At 37.4% G+C, this 18826-nt stretch overlaps 1 protein-coding gene across 2 annotated transcripts; it reads left to right on the top strand.

The window, feature by feature from the left end:
* The first annotated feature begins 5403 nt into the window (after positions 1-5403).
* Positions 5404-13285, top strand: CCNG1 (cyclin G1). 2 transcript variants are annotated; one of them, XM_004428554.3, is made up of 7 exons: positions 5405-5608; positions 6735-6995; positions 9471-9724; positions 10321-10399; positions 10675-10773; positions 11011-11205; positions 12000-13285. In XM_004428554.3, the coding sequence occupies exons 2-6, from the start codon at positions 6735-6737 to the stop codon at positions 11200-11202; spliced, it is 885 nt and encodes a 294-aa protein (XP_004428611.1). In that variant the 5' UTR covers positions 5405-5608; the 3' UTR covers positions 11203-11205; positions 12000-13285. The 2 variants fall into 2 exon arrangements, with proteins under 2 accessions (XP_087285576.1, XP_004428611.1); XM_087429450.1 differs by lacking the exon at positions 12000-13285 and having other exon boundaries at positions 5404-5608; positions 11011-11474.
* The last annotated feature ends 5541 nt before the right edge of the window (positions 13286-18826 follow it).

The following is an 18826-nucleotide window of genomic DNA, read 5'->3' as shown; positions in this document are numbered from 1 at the left end:
ACCTCAACACTGATATAAAACTCCTAAACTTAACAAGCCAGAATATTTTAAATCAAGAAGAGTCCTTTGAATAATTTGAAACTGAAAATTATGACTATAAATTAGCTATAGAAAACATAAACATTTATAAAGCATTTAGTGATAGTTCTTAAAACATATTTAGAGAATTTAGAGCAAGTTAAATACATAGAATTTCTGCTCCTTTGTGTTGTTCACTTCCATTGTAGTCTGTGAGTATTTGACTAGAAGCTTCTATAACCACACAGCTGACTGAATGTAAATGGACTAGTAAATGAGGCCTTAGATTGTTCCAGCAGTCAGATACTTCTTTTTCTCTGCTGGCTCTTTCCTGTCATTATTTAAACATACACAAATCTAGCTCATCTTTGAAAAGCACCATCATTTCTCAATATCATATCCACCCTCTGCCCATTGCCTCTACCCCTCATAACCAAGTTCCCTGCAAGAGTGGTTTATATAGTCATTGATTTCATTTTCTCTCATGTTCATACTTTATTTTATCCTCTTTGCAGTATCAGATACTGGTGCTCACTCTCTCCTTGAAACACTGTCTCTTGATTTCTGTAACATATTCTGTCGTGTCTCTCTTGTCCCTAACTAATCAACTTGCATGACTCAAATCACCCCCTCTATTCTGATGAGTCCCAAAGCTATCTGCAGCACCAAATGTTTCTGTAGGTGCCTTTGGACATCTCCACCTGGAAGTCCCTCAGGCATGTCTAGCTCAAAGGCTTCCCCCACAAACCTGGTCTTTTTCCTATATATTCCCTGATCTTAGGACAGAAACAGAATCTCCATTCAATCTTTTGCTTAAACCAGAAATTTGAACATTATTCCTAACTCCTCCTTCTTCCTGATCCCCTAATGAATCAAATCTAATCAATCGCCACAATCCATCAGCTCTACCTCCTAAGGTCCCTTGAATCCATCTCCTTCTTTCCATTCCCATTCTAACTCCCTCAGTTCAATCTTGTCACTTTTTCCTGGGAAAAGGAACGGCCTCTTAACTGGTCTTCCTGACTCCACTTTTGGCCCCTTCTTTCCAATCTTCAGGCTGATGCCAAATGGTCGCTCTAAATCACAAGTCCAATTGTGGCATTCTCTTTAAATTCCATGGTTGGTTCCCCAAAGCCTGTTGAATAAAGTCCAAACTTCCAAGAATGTTATACATGGCCCTTCAGGATGAGCAAGTGTTTCTCTCCCCACCATCGCTAGACACCCTCCCTCCATGCGTTAGCCGGGGTAATCTATACTTCATTTGTAGAAATCAACTTATTCTCTCTTTCCTCTGTGCCTCTGCACATGCACATACTGCTGCTTTCATCTGGAATGCCCTTTGCACTAGCCTCTTTACCTAGCTAAATCTTTCAAAACTCAGATCAGGAGTTAAAGAGTTAAAAGGCTAAAGAAACGAGGAAAGTGGCGACCTGAAGTAAGCAAAGTCTTCACCAGTTTAAGGCCAACCTAGAGAACAAAAGTTCTGACCTATGAGGCCCCTTATTCTAGTACAATGCAAAGAGAGAGAAAAGCTAGATTAGAAAGCGCAATACTTCATTTCCCAACTCTCAGCTCTGTCAAAACCTTCTGTGTAGTTGCGTGCCTGTGTGTGCTTTTGGGGGTGGAAGGTTAGCAGCCTAGGCAGAAACCTGAATAAGGAAGGGAATTGTTATCCCTCCCCATTCCCACCTTCTCCTATCACAGCAACAGACCCCAGAGACACCTTAGCGTGGGCTTCAGACTAGAGAAGAGATGCACCTGGAGGACAATGACCCAGCTGATCCTTCCAACTCCTGACTTTCACAGAGAACAATAGCCAACCCACCCTGTGGCACAAACACTGTAACATTTTTAATCTGGGATTATAAAACACAATGTTCTGGCACCTGGAAAGTCCTTAACAAATATTTCTTGAGTATTTGGACAAACGGAAAGTAAATAGGTACCATGAGCAAAATGCTGATGATTATTGAAGCTGGGTAATGAGTTTGAAATGTTCCAAAATAAAAACTTTTTTAAAAATGCAGTAAAATCCAAATTCAAGTTATGTGTAAAGTATATTCAGTAAACAGTAAATAGTAGTTACTAAACAGGAGATATACAAAATATCCTTCATTTCTGAAGATAATAATAACAACATCAGGGTTGTTAGAGGACTAAATAAGATCATGTGTGTTTAAGTTCAGCACGTGGCCTGGCACATGGGAACTATAAAACAAATGGAAACTTTTTATTATTGGCAGATCTTGGCTTTGAGCCCTGCATTCAACAGTCTGTGGCCATCAGACTAAATGCTAGAGATCGGGGGTCTCACCCCAGTGTCTCCCAGTACCTTTATATAGCAGTGATTACTTAACAAATCAAAAGTTTAGTTTTTCACGGAATATAGTAAAACCTCAATTAATTGGAAGGGGTCACGTTATCTGCGGTAGCTAGAATCTCTGAACGGCAAGATAAACCTGACATTACTAGTCTGTTTCCTATATATCCTTCTCCCTGTATCCCTACCACCACCCAGATTGTACACAATTTCTCTGGTGTCCCAGAGTCTAATAAAGACTCAAAGAAGCCACTGCCAAGCAAGTTCTCTTCAAATGAACAAGACAGAGCAGGTGCACTAGAGAACAGTTGGGGAGGTGGTGGGGGCTGAAATAAATAGTTCCGGAAAGGATCGAGAAGTAGAGAAGAAGGGATTCTGCTGAGATCCTTTTGATCCTCACTTCCTTCAGCCATCACAGCTGGACAAACCTGCATCCAAAAGTTCTGGACATTTGTCAGGGCGCTTGAACAGAGGGTGAGGTGCAAAGCTTCCTCCAATCTCCAGGATGGAAACAGAACCAATTAGGAATTTCCCTATGAGTCAGGGCAGCATTTGACATGCCATCACTATTATACCTGCTTGTTATAATTTTTGTTGCTCAAAGGCACTTCTGCAGTCTACAATGCAGAGAATATGATTAAATCTTCCCGCTACAGCCTGGGATTTTTGCCCAGCCTTAAGGCCATTATTCTGAGCTGTGGTTATTGCTACACTTAACTAGTGATGGAGAAGAAAGTATGAAGATGGCAGCTGAAGATATCAGTGAGCCTAGAAAATACTGTAGAAGTCAGTCATTTGAAAAATTCCTGGCAGAAACTCATTACTAAATTTACAAGTCTTTAAAAATAAAACCATAGTTAATGAACGGCTCGTTTTCTTTCTTTTACAAGAGTATATAATTGAGTCTTACATTTGCACATTTTGCTAATTAGGTCTTTTAAATTATTTAAATGATAGTCTGTAGTCTAATATTATGGAATAAAAATGATAGTGGGGATGAGGGGAAGGAGAAAAGGTAAAAACTGTCCATTTCACTTGATTCATATCTAATCAATGTTTCTTCAGTGCTCTTGAAACATGTAGGAATTTCAGATCTTAATAAAAAGTAATAGCAAGATCCTAATGTGAGGGAAACATTTTTATTACATAAACAATGATATATTACCTAAAGCCTTATGTGAAAAATTCAAGTATAAATGAGGTATAGAAATTAATACATGGAATTTAGATACTTTTAGTGTTAAATAAACAATTCTAATACTCTGATTCTAAGCTGAGAATAGAAGGCTAAATCTGACAACAGAGAAAACACAATCAAATATATGTTTAAGCAAGACATTTCAAAAGAAATGTCAGTAATTTAATAATAAAGGCTACCATTTATCAAGTATTTACTGTGTTCCGGGCACAGTGTCCACCTCTTTATCTACTTTCCATTATTTAATCCTCTCAATAACTGTACGAATAAGGTGTTTTACTTCGTATTTTTGAGAAAAGAAAATGGAAACTTAATATGATTTAATAACTTGCTAAAAGTCACATAGCTAATTAGTAGTTTGTGATTTGAAAATGAGTCAGTTTCATTCCAAAGTCTATGTGTTTAAATTGTCCACAAGACTACATGTTCCACAAGGACAGGGAGGGTATAGTTTGTTCTCCACTGGCACATATAATGTGTTCAACAGATACTGGTGAACAAGTACATGTGTATCTATTCCTAATTTTGTGACTAAAAGTCAAAAGGAGAAACATGAACATTTGTAAACTGACACATGATTGTAATATGTAATTTTTAAATGTTTTAAATGGCCTATTTATATTCATTAGGTAAGTTTGTTTTCAAGGAGAACCAAGGCCCCTTCCCCATTTGAAAGGCCACACTTTGACAAACTGACCTGATTATGTGGCTCTTATTTTGAGATATTAACTTTTTCTCCCTACAACTCTGTCCCCATTTCAGGGCTTGGTTCTGTGGCACTGCCACAGGGAAGCACAGGGCAGCGCAAACAACAGAGATGCCAGCAAATCTTTCAGATTTTCATTATTTCAAAGCCCAGATAGCCACTAACCAGGAAGAGGTCATGAGAACAGAGACATCCCAGTACAACCCATGAGAACTGACAGGACTCCTATCAGTTGACTGCTTGCTCACCAGTCCTCAGGCCGTTTTAGTGTAAGCCCTTCTCATTTGTGACAATCTGGGAGAGAGGGAGGGAGGGCTTCAAGCTAATTATTTTCCCGCTTACCTGGCATAGGCTCACAATCAGAGATTAAGTTCATTTACAGTAAATAAAAAGAATAATATTGCTTCACACACGGATCTGTGGACTGAGATTCACAGACATTACAATTTTGCCCACATATTCTTCACAAGTCAACCACACACCTACCAACTTTTCTATTTCAATTTTCTCAAAATCCAAATTCAGAACATTGGTAGAAAACCAAGAATTTACGTAGCCCAACTCCACTCTTTGATAAATTATACAAAAAGTAAACAAGGCAAGAAGCAATTGATATCCAAAGCTCACAGGGAGAAACCTCTGGATTCTAATAAACCACACCACAGAAAATCGACCACTTCTCCATCTGTAACAAAAACTCAAGGTTTTACTATTTTTTTTAACCAGCCACTGTATTTTTAGAAAGAGACGGCAGAACCACTCTACTAAACCTCACGGAACAAAAACTCCCAGTACATTCTGGAACGATATTCTGGCCAATCCGGCAGCCAGCAGAGACCTTACCCGGGACAGGGTTGGCGCGCGCAGCATTTAGTTCGCCCTCCTCTTCATTGAAGACACTTTGGGAAATTCTCCAATCAGAGAAGCTTAGAGGTAGGGGGCGTGGCCTCAAGGGGCGGAGAATTTGACTCCAGGAAAATGGGAAGTGTGTGCTGATTGGCCGGACTTCTTCCCTCTACAAACCAGCCCTCTTTGGGCCGAGGGAGCCATCCATCAAAAGAACTACACCAATCAGCGGGCAAAATGCCCTCCTCCCCCTCTCGCGGGAGAGCCCCGCCCTCCGATATATTACTCTGGCGGTGAGGCGCGGCCCCTTCGGCTCCGAGCTGACCCTGAGGAGGGCAGTGTCGTCTCGGCGGCGCTGCGGAGACCTCCACCCAGGACGGCTCCCCCCCTCCCCGGGCCTCTCCCCTCTTGCCCGCGAGTCCCCTCGCCTCGTAGGCCTCTCGGATCTGATATCGTGGGGTGAGGTGAGAGCAGGCCCGGGGAGGGTGTTTACCGCTGAGGAGCCACAGCCGCGATCACGGTGAGCTGGGACTGCGGGGTTGACCTCTGGGTGCGGGTAGGGAGCGGGGTTGGCAGCGCGGGGTGAGGGGTAGGTCTGGCCCGCGCCCTTTTCCTCCGGCTGCTGTAAGCAACAAGTCCAGGCTAGTCCGAGCCTGGAGGGCGGGGCCAGATCCGACCTCCAGAGGTGTCTTAGAGTCAGGCCAGCCCGGTTCCAGGGACCAGCCCAGGGGCGAAAGAGTTGGACCCGTTAAGTTAGTGGCTCCTCATCTGCCCATCCCTTCCGTCGCCCAACCCTAAAGATCCCCTGCCTTCCGGTCTTCCAGTTGTTGTGGGAAGGGACTGTCCTGTATCTAGGGCTTAGCTTGTGCCCGGAACATAGTAGATGTGTAATACCCAGTCTCGAATTAATGAAACTCCCTGGTTCATTTTGCAGGCTACATTAGCCTCCCGCCTTCGCTGCATGCTCCCACAGCACCCTGTAAGCTTTCTTTCCTAACACCAGTAAAAGTTAACAATTATCGAGGGCTGTGCACCAAGCATTGTGCTAAACTCGACATGAATTATCTTGTTTAATCTACATAGCCATTCAAAGAGAGAGATATAGATAGCTCATTTTACAGACGTAGAAATAAGTTCATTATTATTGTCAAGTGTTTATTAGGCACTTACTATATGTGCGAAGCTCTACACCTAGGGGATCTCATTTATTCCACACAAGTCTATGAGGTAGGTGATAACCTCATTCCCACCTTACAGATGAGGAACTAAGGATTAAGAAAAATTAACTAACTTGAACACATTGTCAATACATGGCAGAATACATACTACCATCTAATTGCAAAGTTTTGGTATCCTGTCTTACAGCATCTAGTCATAGTTATCGCTTGACAGTGAATGACTTGAATAAGTATTTCTTGAAGATTTGCAATTTTTTTTAAAAAGTCATGCTCCTGCCCTCTAGAAACTCACAATTTAGGATGTGACCAATGGGTGTGGGGGGGAGAATAACAGATGGCACTCTGCAATGACTTAGATTCACTAGCAGCATTGGCAGAGGGGAGACTTTGTGTTATAAAGCACTTGGCAGAATACAACACAAGAAGGGCTATTCTCACTCTCCTTTCTGGGCTTTGTTCTATATATAGATGATAGAGGTACTGACAACTGACTCTCAGAAACTGCTGCACCAGCTGAATGTCCTGTTGGAACAGGAATCCAGATGTCAGCCAAAAGTCTGCGGCTTGAGACTAATTGAATCTGCACATGATAATGGCCTCCGAATGACTGCAAGGCTGAGGGACTTCGAAGTAAAAGACCTTCTTAGTTTAACTCAGTTCTTTGGCTTCGACACAGAGACATTTTCTCTAGCTGTGAATTTACTGGACAGATTCCTGTCCAAAATGAAGGTATGTTTAAAGCTACATTACTCCGAGTATTTTTTAGTTTAGCTCAATGTGTTTTGGAGATGGAATTGCTAGCTTTGGGCTGGTATTCATAAATTTAACCTTTTTTATTTTCAGCAGGTAGCCAAAACATTATATTAATTCTATGTACTACAGCATTGATGAATACTCTTCCTTACAATCAAGAGTAATGCATCATTTATTAGACTTGACACTGAAAAATAGTCTAATATCAGAGTCTCTCAGTAAGAGAGTTGGCTGTTGTTTTTAAAAATCTTTCTTGATAGGTTGGGTATTTTCATTTATTTACTGTTGTTTTTAAAGTTAAAGAAATGTGTTAGAGCCAGAATGCTAGATTATGGTTAAGTATTAGAGAATATATATACAAATATTTGATGCTGTCAACCACCTACCTACAGTATATATTTCTTAACCTCTACTTATATATAAAGTTCTAATTGTTTTAGCCTTAGACCTACTCAAGTCTTGCTTATGCTTGGCACTTCCAGCCTCAGTCTGAATACAGTAGAAAAGAGAGAATCTTCTGAAGGAGGAGAATTTATACAGTTATTTCCCTACCTTGGATAAGCAGGACATCAGTGTAACTTGCAGAGCCTAACTGTTAAAAATACATCTGCTTTGGGGCTGGCCCTGTGGCATAGTGGTTAAGTTCGCACACTCCACTTCGGTGGCCCAGGATTCACAGATTCGGATCCCGGGCGTGGACCTACAACTCATCAAGCCATGCTGTGGTGGCGTCCCACACACAAAATAGAGGAAGATGGCCACAGATGGTAGCTGAGGGCCAATCTTCCTCACCAAAAAAAAAAAAAAAAAAAAAAATACATCATTGTCATTGCCTCAATATAGCTCATATAGACCCCAAGAAACTATACTTTAGAGAAACACTTGATGTGTATAAAAGTCTATACATCAACTAATAAATCATTTTTTTAAAAAAAAATACATCAGCTTTCTCTGTGTGCCCATGGTTGTTGGTGGATAATAAGATAATGTGACAATGAAAATGAAATTCATCTTTTAGTTCTCAGTACCTAACAGAATGCATCAGATAATCCTTTGTAAAAGGAACTCAATATTTAATTGAATGATTCAAGAAACTTGTTCAACAGACTAATTAAACAAGTCTTTAGACACCATGTGCAGGCACTACCTTTTTTGTGTGTGCGTGAGGAAGACCAGCCCTGAGCTAACATCCGATGCCAATCCTCCTCTTTTTTTGCTGAGGGAGATTGGCCCTGGGCTAACATCCATGCCCATCTTCCTCTACTTTATATGGGACACCGCCACAGCATGGCTTGACAAGTGGTGCATCGGTGCGCGCCCGGGATCCAAACCTGCGAACCCTGGGCTGCTGAAGCGGAGCACACGTACTTAACCGCTGCGCCACCGGCCTGGCCCCAGTACCTTTGACTCTATAAATGTTGCACAGGTGAATAATATACATCTGCCCCTTGAGTATATTAAAATCTTATGTGGGAAAAATGTTTGCACTGACCACTATCATACACTTACAATGCATAATAAGAAAAAGAATTACATTATACTCAAAAGAGGCATAACTATATTGCTGAGGGGGTTCCAAGAGGAGGAGAACACAAATAATGGTCAAGTCTTAAAGTTTCAGTTGAGCTGGAACTTAGAGCAGGTAGAATTTTAACTGCCTCTCACATTGTAGACGTTCAGAAAACGATGAATAAATAAAAAAAGAGATTGGTAGTGGATAGAGCTTTATAGGAGAATAAACAGTATGTGCTATAGTATTTTAAAACTTTTTTTTTTTGGTGAGGAAGATTCACTCTGAGCTAACATCTGTTGCCAATCCTTCTCTTTTTTTGCTTGAGGAATATTAGCCCTGAGCTAACATCTGTGCCAGTCTCCCTCTATTTTGCATGTGGGTCACCGCCACTGCATGGCTTGACAAGTGGTGTAGGTCCATGCCCAGCATCCAAACCTGGGAACCCAGGATGCCAAAGCAGAGCGTGCCAGACTTAGCCACTATGTCACAGGGCCGGCCCCTAAAAACTATTTTACATGTGTTACTACAAAGAAAACAGCCTGGAAAAACTCAACATTCTGGAAGGAAATTTTGTGCATAAGCTGTAAGGTATTTTAGTCCTCATAAGCCTTTGACCAGTTAACTTATTTGGTCCAATTAGAACACAGTGCTTATAGTTTTGCAGTGATTTAAACAACAACAAAAAAAGTAAGAATTTTTATGTGCTAAAGCCAAACATTTTACTGAAACTTAGTCCAGTTACTCAAAAATTGGTTCCAAGTGGGGTGCAGAGAGTTGAGAGGCTACAGTTGAGGTATGAGTGGATCTCATTAAGTCCTTCACAATTGAGGAATATACCTGAAAGATACATTTTTGAAATGATGGATCTGAGTTCTAGATTATCCTTTATATTTTTTTAATTGAAGTAAGGTAAAGACATGGATTTATTGTCTTTTTAGGTACAGCCCAAGCACCTTGGGTGTGTTGGACTAAGCTGCTTCTATTTGGCTGTAAAATCAATAGAAGAGGAAAGGAATGTCCCATTGGCAACTGACTTGATCCGAATAAGCCAGTATAGGTTCACGGTTTCAGACTTGATGAGAATGGAAAAGATTGTGTTGGAGAAGGTGTGTTGGAAAGTCAAAGCTACTACTGCCTTTCAATTTCTGCAACTTTATTATTCACTCATTCAAGAGAACTTGCCATTTGAAAGGTATGTGATCTTTGTTTTCAACAAAGGAGATTTGGAAATCAGAATGGTATCGTCTGGATGTTGCATGAAATCAATATCCTGGGAGAATTCCAATCAAAATAAGTAAAATGAGAGCTGCAGCTCCTTGAATTTCACTTCTCTGTCCAGCAGAAGTGAGAAGACTTTCAGTGGTCAGTAGCTTCTTGAAGTCTGTGAAGGCTAATTTTGGGGATTAAAGGACATTTCAACTGTTTTTTTAAATTATATTTTCTATTTATAGACTAGTTAACTTATAGAACCTAGTAGGTTAAACATCTAACAGACTTATGGAAAAAGGAACTTTAGTAGATGCAAAAATAGATTAAATGAAAAGAAATCTGGATAGTTGTGGCATGATACTTTTATTTTTTTTGCCCCAAATCATTTAAAATTCATGTATGTATCCTTAAGTTAATATCTCTGAAGGAAGGGGAATTCTTTACTTCAAATAATTTATTTTCTATGATAAGTGTCTGTAAACTTCACTTTAAAAGTGACTTCAATGTTTTTCTAAAAATTTGTCTTTTGACTAGATGTAAAATTATCTACATAAAATTAACCTCATTTTCTTTTTAAAGGAAGAATAGCCTTAATTTTGAAAGACTGGAAGCTCAGCTTAAGGCATGCTACTGCAGGATCATATTTTCTAAAGCAAAGGTAAATATTTTTTAAAGATTAAACCCATTTATATTCTTTTTTTTTTTTTTAAAGCTTAAGTGCATGGTTGTGTATCCTAGTGGTTAGTTTAGTTCTCTATGTGAGTCGCCACCATTTATGACAACTGACAGATGGGTGGTGTGGTTCCACGACCAGGAAATGAACCCGGGCCATGGCGGTGAGAGTGAGGAATCTTAACCTCTAGACCACCAGGGCTGACCGTATATACCTATTTTCTATATTCAACATTTATTTTAAAATTTATCTCTTTGTAGCCTTCTGTGTTGGCATTGTCTATCATTGCACTGGAGATCCAAGCACAGAAGTGCATAGAGTTAACAGAAGGAGTCGAATGTCTTCAGAAGCATTCCAAGGTATGTCAAGGTCATAGCCTAAATCCTGTTAACAGCTGTAAAAGAAACTAAACCACTTGTACTATTTCCTGAAGTAAAATGAGATGCCATGTGTTTATCTGAAACTTAAGTAAGCTTATCCTCAAACTTTTTTGACCAGGAAAGACACATGTTAATAAGATTGCAATTATTACTGTAGTTAAATACTGTAGGACTTTTATTTTAATTGAGTAATAATTTTCTTAAATTTATGCACAGATAAATGGCAGAGATTTGACCTTCTGGCAAGAGCTTGTATCCAAATGTTTAACTGAATATTCATCAAACAAGTGTTCCAAACCAAATGTTCAGAAGTTGAAATGGATTGTTTCTGGGCGTACTGCACGGCAACTGAAGCATAGTTACTACAGAATAACCCACCTTCCAACAATTCCTGAAATGGTCCCTTGATTGGTAAATTTGTTCATAGTTATTCTCCATATAGAGAAAATTTTCTAATACTACAATATTCTTCTGCAATTCAGAAGAATTAAAATCTGAATTATTTTCAAAATAAACAAAATGGAGTTGGAATAGCAAGGGAAAAATGATTTCACTGATCTTGTCAGCTAATATTTGAGGGCATTTATCACATTCAAGGTACAACACCCTAAGAGTAAGGAATGATCCAACCTTTGATATATATGTTAGCCCTTTCATTAAATTATCAGCTTAGAAAACAGCATCCTCCTTAATGACCTTTGAATTTTAAAAGTAGCACTAAAAGAGTATTTTCTTAATTGCACATCATTTGTTATATGTAGACTCAAGCTCTAGATCACTTCAAGTTACACAAGTTTAAGTAGGACAACAGGACCAAAAGTTTGAACCATATAGGAACTAATTTGAGACTATTAGCTTATAAGCAAAATCAGTATGCACCTGGGTGTTGTACCTAAAGAAAAAGTAAGTTATGGCAGATTGTCCCCACATTGGATGTATCATTGCTATAGCAGTTGGAACACTGGAAAGTAGTTATATGCATTAAAAAACATAAACCTCATCACTGATGTGTGATATACAATCTTGCCATCTAAATTTAACTCACAGTGGTGATTTAACTTTTTTTCTACTCAAAACTAAATGTTAACAATGAACACATCTACATGTGACGATTATGAATCTTAGATATGAACAGTTCATATTTAACAGGTAGTAATATTTATGTTTGGCACACTTCTGATAACTTGTTTTGTTTGTTTAAATAGGATTATTACAGCAACAAAAAACTCTTCTCTGAAGCCTCTCTCTACAATCCTGAGCTATGGATTCCATAATGTTATAATGGATTTAAGCTGTGAAGCCTCAGAGTATCACAACTAGGTTAGCATTGATGTTCTCAGATTTGGGAAAACTGCATAATTAACATTATGCTGTAGTGTAATTATGCTTAAATTTGAATTCGTCTGTGAGGCATACAAATCAAAGCTAAGAGTATAAATGTGAAATACTAACGACAAGCCTGGGAAGGTAAACTGTGAATCTTCATTTCTAACATTGATCCAACTTTCTATATTGGGTCAATATATTGTATTTTGGTGGAATTAAAAATGGTAACCTACTTAATTTAAATTTTTAATTAAGAGGTTTACATCAAAACCAACATTTCACAAATGCACTTTTAAGACATAACAAGTCACTATTCTAGGCAGTGAAAATGGTTTGCTGGCACCCGTAACACAAGTAATAGATAATCCAGAGATGTGGACTTTATTGCTACATGGGAATTACACTTAAATTTGAGGGCATTTTATATAAATAAAACTTACAGACCTAGTAATTTGGGCACATTAAGTTATCTTTAATATTTTTTCTAGAAAACAGGTGATGTTTGTATCCATGATAAAAAATTTTTATACAAAATCTGCCTCGATCTAGTCCCACAATAAAGAAAATTAGTCTTTACTGTGTTAGTAACTCAAAATAAATTAACATCCCTCTGAAAACTTGCTGATTTAACACTCCAGAAATTTTTACTAAGGACTAAGGACTGTTTTTTATAAAATCTGTCATTGCCTCTAATTTAGAATTTTGTTTAAAAGGAAGAGAATATATTTTCACTAATTGCCCCTAGTGTGCCAAAGGAAAATTAAGAAAAGTAAGTAGGCATCTTCATAATTATGAGATTACTGAGAGTAGAGTTCAGGATTTTCTATTAAGTCAGTTAATCTAAGGAGATCTACAGTGTTAAAAGTGTTGTAAACGGTTATTCAGTGCAATGTGTTGCCTAAGCCCATCGAAGATGGCTGTACACAATTTTGACATCACGTTATGGGTAAATATGCACTGGAAAAATAAACCAAAGAACCACAATATATCTTATACCTTTATAAACCGTGTTATGTGGATAACTTTTCAGTTTTCCCAAAAGGCTGATATATTTCGGTATTTTGAATACATCAGTGTTAATTTTGAATTGGCAGAGGTAACCTAACCAACTACATTATGTTTTGGTACTAAGGGATATACCTTTCAATAAAGTTATTGAAATGCATTCCTTTGCTGGGTGGTTTTCTATTTGTTTCTCTTCTGATTCAATTAACTTTTTTTGGCAATGTGGTAGCAGAACCACAATAAAAAGCTCTCTCTACTCAGTATATTTAAATTTAGCACTAAAGATGCATGGTAGTAGAAACAAAATCTCTTTTAATAGTATGGCTATTAACTAATTAACACTTTACTTTCTACTGGTTTATTTATTTTTATGTATGTGTGTATGTGAGGAAGATCAGCCCTGAGCTAACATCCATGCCAGTCCTCCTCTTTTTGCTGAGGAAGACTGGCCCTGAGCTAACATCGGTACCAATCTTCCTCCACTTTATGTGGAACACCGCCACAGCATGGCCTGACAAGCGGTGCGTCAGTGCATGCCCAGGATCCACACCCGGGCCACCAGCAGCAGAGTGCTGGCACTTAACCGCTACGCCACGGGGGCGGCCCCTGTAGCGGTTTTTTAAAATAGACACAAGATGATGACAAACATGTTTAATGTTCATTAAAAAGTTAGTGTTTATGCACTACTGGTCACTTGTCATTTAGATCCATCACTACTGTGGATATCCTTAATACAAATTCACCCTTAGATTCAGCCCACCTGAAGTTCTGTGCAAACCCTCTTACCTAATTAAACAGCATTCCAGCAGGGCGGTTGGTAATGACAGATAACTGCCAAGTATTGTGTTAGCCTGCTTAGATCAACTGGTAATTATTATTGGAATTGAAACAATATATGATTTTGAACTGTCCATGTTTAATTAAATTAAGACAGCTTATAAAGTGCACACCACAAGGAATTACTGATGAAAGAAAAACTGCTATAAAAGAAGGTTCCTTTTGCACTTGACTCAGATTAGATATATTTAATCCCTCATTTCACAAGTGTTATTTTTAAAAAGGGCACCGGAACCTTATATGTATTTCCAATTATGTGACACACAACCTACAAACAATAGACATTTCTAACACTTCTGGTTAGCAATGATAGTTTTTACTGTCTGGCATGTAATCGTCCAAACTGAATGAAATTATCCCAATTTACAAATAAACTGGAGCCACAGAGAAGGTAAGTGATTAGCTCAAGGTCATACCTGGTAGTTGGAGGTGGGATTCAAATCCAAGCAGTTCTGACCCAAAAGGCTGTGCTCTTAACCACTCTGCACGTAACCTCCCAAAATAGAAGAGTAAATGGACTCACATGAAACTGTAATTTCCAATCAAAACTATATTCTGGCCACATTAATTTTCAGTGCTACCATCATGAATTTATTTTCCCTATTTTACACTAATAGAATAATTTTGATAAAATTTGTTATTGCTTACTCAGTGTGAAATCTGTAATTTTTCATAAACCAAAACCGGAAACACGAGTCAAATAAGATGAATTAAAAGATAAGCTTTTTTTTTTTTTTTTTTTTTTTTATTGCAGTAAGATAAGCCTTTTTTTAATATTTTGACAAAGTAGATTTTGGAACAATCAAAATGACCAGGAATAAAGAGGGACATTAAGTAATAATAAAAGAATCAATTCATCAAGAAGACATGACCATCCTAAATATGTATGCACCCAACATCAGAGCTTAAAAATATAAGCAGCAAAAACTGATCACACTGAAAGGAGAAATGGACAAATCTTCAATTATACTTGGAGACTTAAACACTCCTCTCTAATCTACAGAACTACTAGAAGATCAGCAAGGACGTAGAAGATTTGAAAGTATCAAAATGTACAGAACGCCATTAAACCAGTGCTTAGAGAGTAATTCGCAGTATACAACTGCTTTAATTAAGAAAAAAAGTCTCAAGCCAATAATCTAAGCTTCTACTTTAAGAAACTAGAAAAAGAGCAAAATAAACCCAAAGCAAGAAAAAAGTCATTAAAAAAGTGGGGGTAAAAAATCAACGAAATTGAAAACAAAGTAACAATAGGGAAAATCAACAAAATCAAAACCTAGTTCTTCAAAAAGAGCAATAAAATTAATAAAGCTCTAGCAAGACTTACAAAAAAAAGACAGAAATGACCAATCTTAGGAATGAAAGAGATACCACTACGGACTCTAAAGACATTAAAAAGGACACTAAGAAAATACCACAAACAACTCTATGCAGAGTTAGATGAAATGAATTAATTCCTTGAAAGACATGAACTACCAAACAACTGAAAGCAGACAACCTGAATAAATTCTACAGTTATTTTTTAAAATTAAATTCATTATTTAAAATCTTATTGGCAAATACAATAGAACATTTAAAGTAGACACTTAACACAAATTCTACAAATCTCTTCAAGAAAGTAGAAGAATCACTTCCCAATTCATTTTATAAGGCCAGCGTTACCTTGCTACCAAAACAAAACAAACAAATATATAGACCAACATCACAAATGAGCAGACACGAAAATTCTCAATAAACGAATCCAGATATATAAAATGAATAATACTCTATGACCAACTTTGGGATAGGGGTAGATACAGATGGGTTCAAAATTCGAAAAGTAATCAATATAATCCACGATATTAACAGTCTAAAGAAAAAAGCGTGATCAAATCAATTGATAAAGAAAAAGCATTTGAGAAAATTCAAATCCAATCATGAGAAAAGCTCAGTTAACTAGAAATAGATGGGAACTTCCTCAATCTGATAAATGTCATCTATAAAAACCTACAGCTAACATAATACTTAATGTGAAAGACTGGATGCTTTTGAAACTCGAACATCCAGAACAAGACAGGGATGGCCGCTTTCACCACTTCTATGCTTCTAGCAAGTGCAACGAGGCAAGAAAAAGAAAAGATCTATAGACCTAACAGACAAAATAAAACTGTTCCTATTTGTGGTTTATGCTGAAAATCCCAAGGAATCAACCATAAAAACTAGAGTAAGTGAGTTTAGCAAGGTCACAGGAAACAAGCTCAACAAAAATCAAACATATTTCTATGCACTAGCAATGTGCAACTGGGAACTGAAATTCAAAAAAATATCATTTGCAACAGCTCCAGAAAATGAACAGTCAGGAATAAATCTAACAAAAGATGTAAAGTTTCTATAAGCTGAAAACCACAAAACGCTGATGATCAAAATCAAAGAGATCCTAAATGGAGAGACACCTTACGTGCATGGATTGGAAGACTTAACACTATTCCAATGAAAACCCCAGCAGGACATTTTGTAGATACAGACTAGCTGATTCTAAACTTTATATGGAAAGGCAAACTTAAAATAGCCAAAACAATTCTGAAAAAGAATTAAGTTGAAGGAATTATGCTACCCGATTTTAAGACTTACTAAACGGCTACAATTATCAAGGCACTGTAGTATAGATGAAGGGAAAGACACATAGATCAATGGAATAGAGAGACCAAAAACAGACTCATATAAATAGCGACTGACTTTTGACAAAAGTGCGAAAAACAATTTAATAAGAGAAAGGATAGTCTTTTCCACAAATGATTTTGAAACAATTGGCCATCCATATGCAAAAAAAATGAACCTCCACCTATATTTCACAGCTTCTACAAAAAATAACAAAACGGGTCATAGATCTAAATGTAAAACATAAAATTATAGAACTTTTAGAAGAAAACATCCTCATAACCTAGGATTACACAAGTTCTTAGACATGACACCAAAAGCACGATCCACCAAAAGAAGGTTGAATTAGACTACCCGAAAATTAAAATCATTCATGCTTCAAAAGACATCATCAAGAAAGTGAAAAAACCTACACAATAGGAGAAAATATATGCGAATCATACATCTGATGAGGAACTTATGTCCAGAATATATAAAGAACTCTTATAACTCAATAACATAAAGACAGATAATGCAATTAAATAATGGACAAAGATTAAAATAAAGGATGTAAATAAATAATAAATAAAAAATAAAAGATGTGAATAAACATTTCTCCAAGGAAGATACACAAATGGTCAATAAGCACAACAAAAGACACTCAACATAATTAGTTATCAGGGAAAGGTAAATCAAAACCACAGTGTGATACCACTTCACATCCACTTAGAATGGCTAGAATCAAAAAGTCATATAACAAGTGTTAGCCGATGTGGAGAAACTGGAACTCTCATACACTACTGGTGGGAAGGTAAAATGGTGCAGCCACTTTGGAAAACAACTTAGCAGTTCCTCAAATAATTAAACATACAGTTACCATAAAACTTGAAATTCTAATTCTAGGTAAGAAATGAAAATATTCATGCACATAAAAACTTGTACTCGAATGTTTATAGCAGCATTATTCACAACAGCCAAAAGGTGGAAACCTCCCAAATGTCCATCAACTGACAAATGGATAAACGTGTGGTTTATAAAGAGCGAGCATAAAGAGAGACTATAAAGAAAGAGCATGAAGGAGTTTTTGTAGCGACTGAACTGTTCAATCTCCTGATTTTGGAGGTGTTTACACCTATCTCTAAGTACGTTAAAATTCACAAAACTATGAAGAAAAGAGAGTTAATTTTACTGTATGTTTATTCAAAATATAAAATTTTTTTAAAAATCAAAAAGAGAAGCTAATTAAAAGAAGGAAGGCTCTTCCCCAATAATTCATTCCTGAAATTATTGGGTACAAGATAGGCATCTTGCCAAAGGGTGTGGCTAGGCTGTGGTGGCCCAGAGGGGTGTTAGGGTCCAAGCAAGTGAGGCGGATATCTCTGTTTGGCATAGGGTGTTGGAGTCTGAGCAGGAGGAGGAAGGCATTCACATGGGGAGATGACCTAGAACAGGCAACCAAAATTAAGGATAATAAGAATCAGGTTTCTCCCTGTTGTTGCAATAGAGAAAAGGAGAAAATAAAAATGAACCCCATGGGATTAGAAATGAAAGTTTAAGTGTGAACACATGGTTTTCTTATACATATAGAAATAAATATAGATGTAAATGTATGCATTATACACACACACCAATAGCAACTGCTAACTAGCACACAGATCTTGGCTTCCAAATACCATTTTCCACTAAAGAGAACCAAGTCTTGTTAGAAAAATGGCTGATTTCTTGGGCTAGAGCAGGGAAAGCACAATAAGCCGGGTATATCTTATGCCAGACAGTAAGAAATTGCTCAAATAATGATGAGGACATGTCAAAAGGACAAAGAAGCCACCTAGAATGGTCTTCTACTGGCGAAATCTAGAAAAGTTCTGAGCAAAGTAATGGGAATAATAGATTTTAACTCACTGAATAAAGTAGGAAATCATGAGTCTAGACAGATATAAATTGAAAGTATGATGTTAACAAGGTAGATGGAAACTACCTTCACACAAAATACTTAATTATAAACATAAAAAGAGTAGTTTTATAGTGGAGAAGACTGGCAGACACCACTTAGTCAGTGATCTAAGTAAATACTAACAGAAAAAGGACAAAGTGAAATTATTAACTCACCGTAGGATGCAATAAGAACACAGCATCACCTCTGTAACATTCCTGCCAAAGATGTATAACCTGAATCTAATCATGAAGAAATAGACAAAATTCAAAATGAGGAATGGTGTACAACACTGGCCTACAATCTTCAAAAGTG

Source organism: Ceratotherium simum, chromosome 4 (assembly GCF_057802395.1).
Source record: "Ceratotherium simum simum isolate JZ-2026a chromosome 4, ASM5780239v1, whole genome shotgun sequence".
NCBI classification, from domain to species: domain Eukaryota; kingdom Metazoa; phylum Chordata; class Mammalia; order Perissodactyla; family Rhinocerotidae; genus Ceratotherium; species Ceratotherium simum.
The sequence above is the reverse complement of the archived record's forward strand: the minus strand, read 5'-3'. Positions and strand labels throughout refer to the sequence as shown.

What these genes read in the sequence shown, in the direction of transcription:
- CCNG1 (XM_004428554.3), top strand. Translation starts at nt 6,735, where the DNA reads ATGATAGAGGTACTGACAACTGACTCTCAGAAACTGCTGCACCAGCTG. An exon ending in GATTCCTGTCCAAAATGAAG is followed by an intron (nt 6,996 to 9,470) that starts GTATGTTTAAAG and finishes TTGTCTTTTTAG; the next exon opens with GTACAGCCCAAGCACCTTGG. An exon ending in GAGAACTTGCCATTTGAAAG is followed by an intron (nt 9,725 to 10,320) that starts GTATGTGATCTT and finishes TTCTTTTTAAAG; the next exon opens with GAAGAATAGCCTTAATTTTG.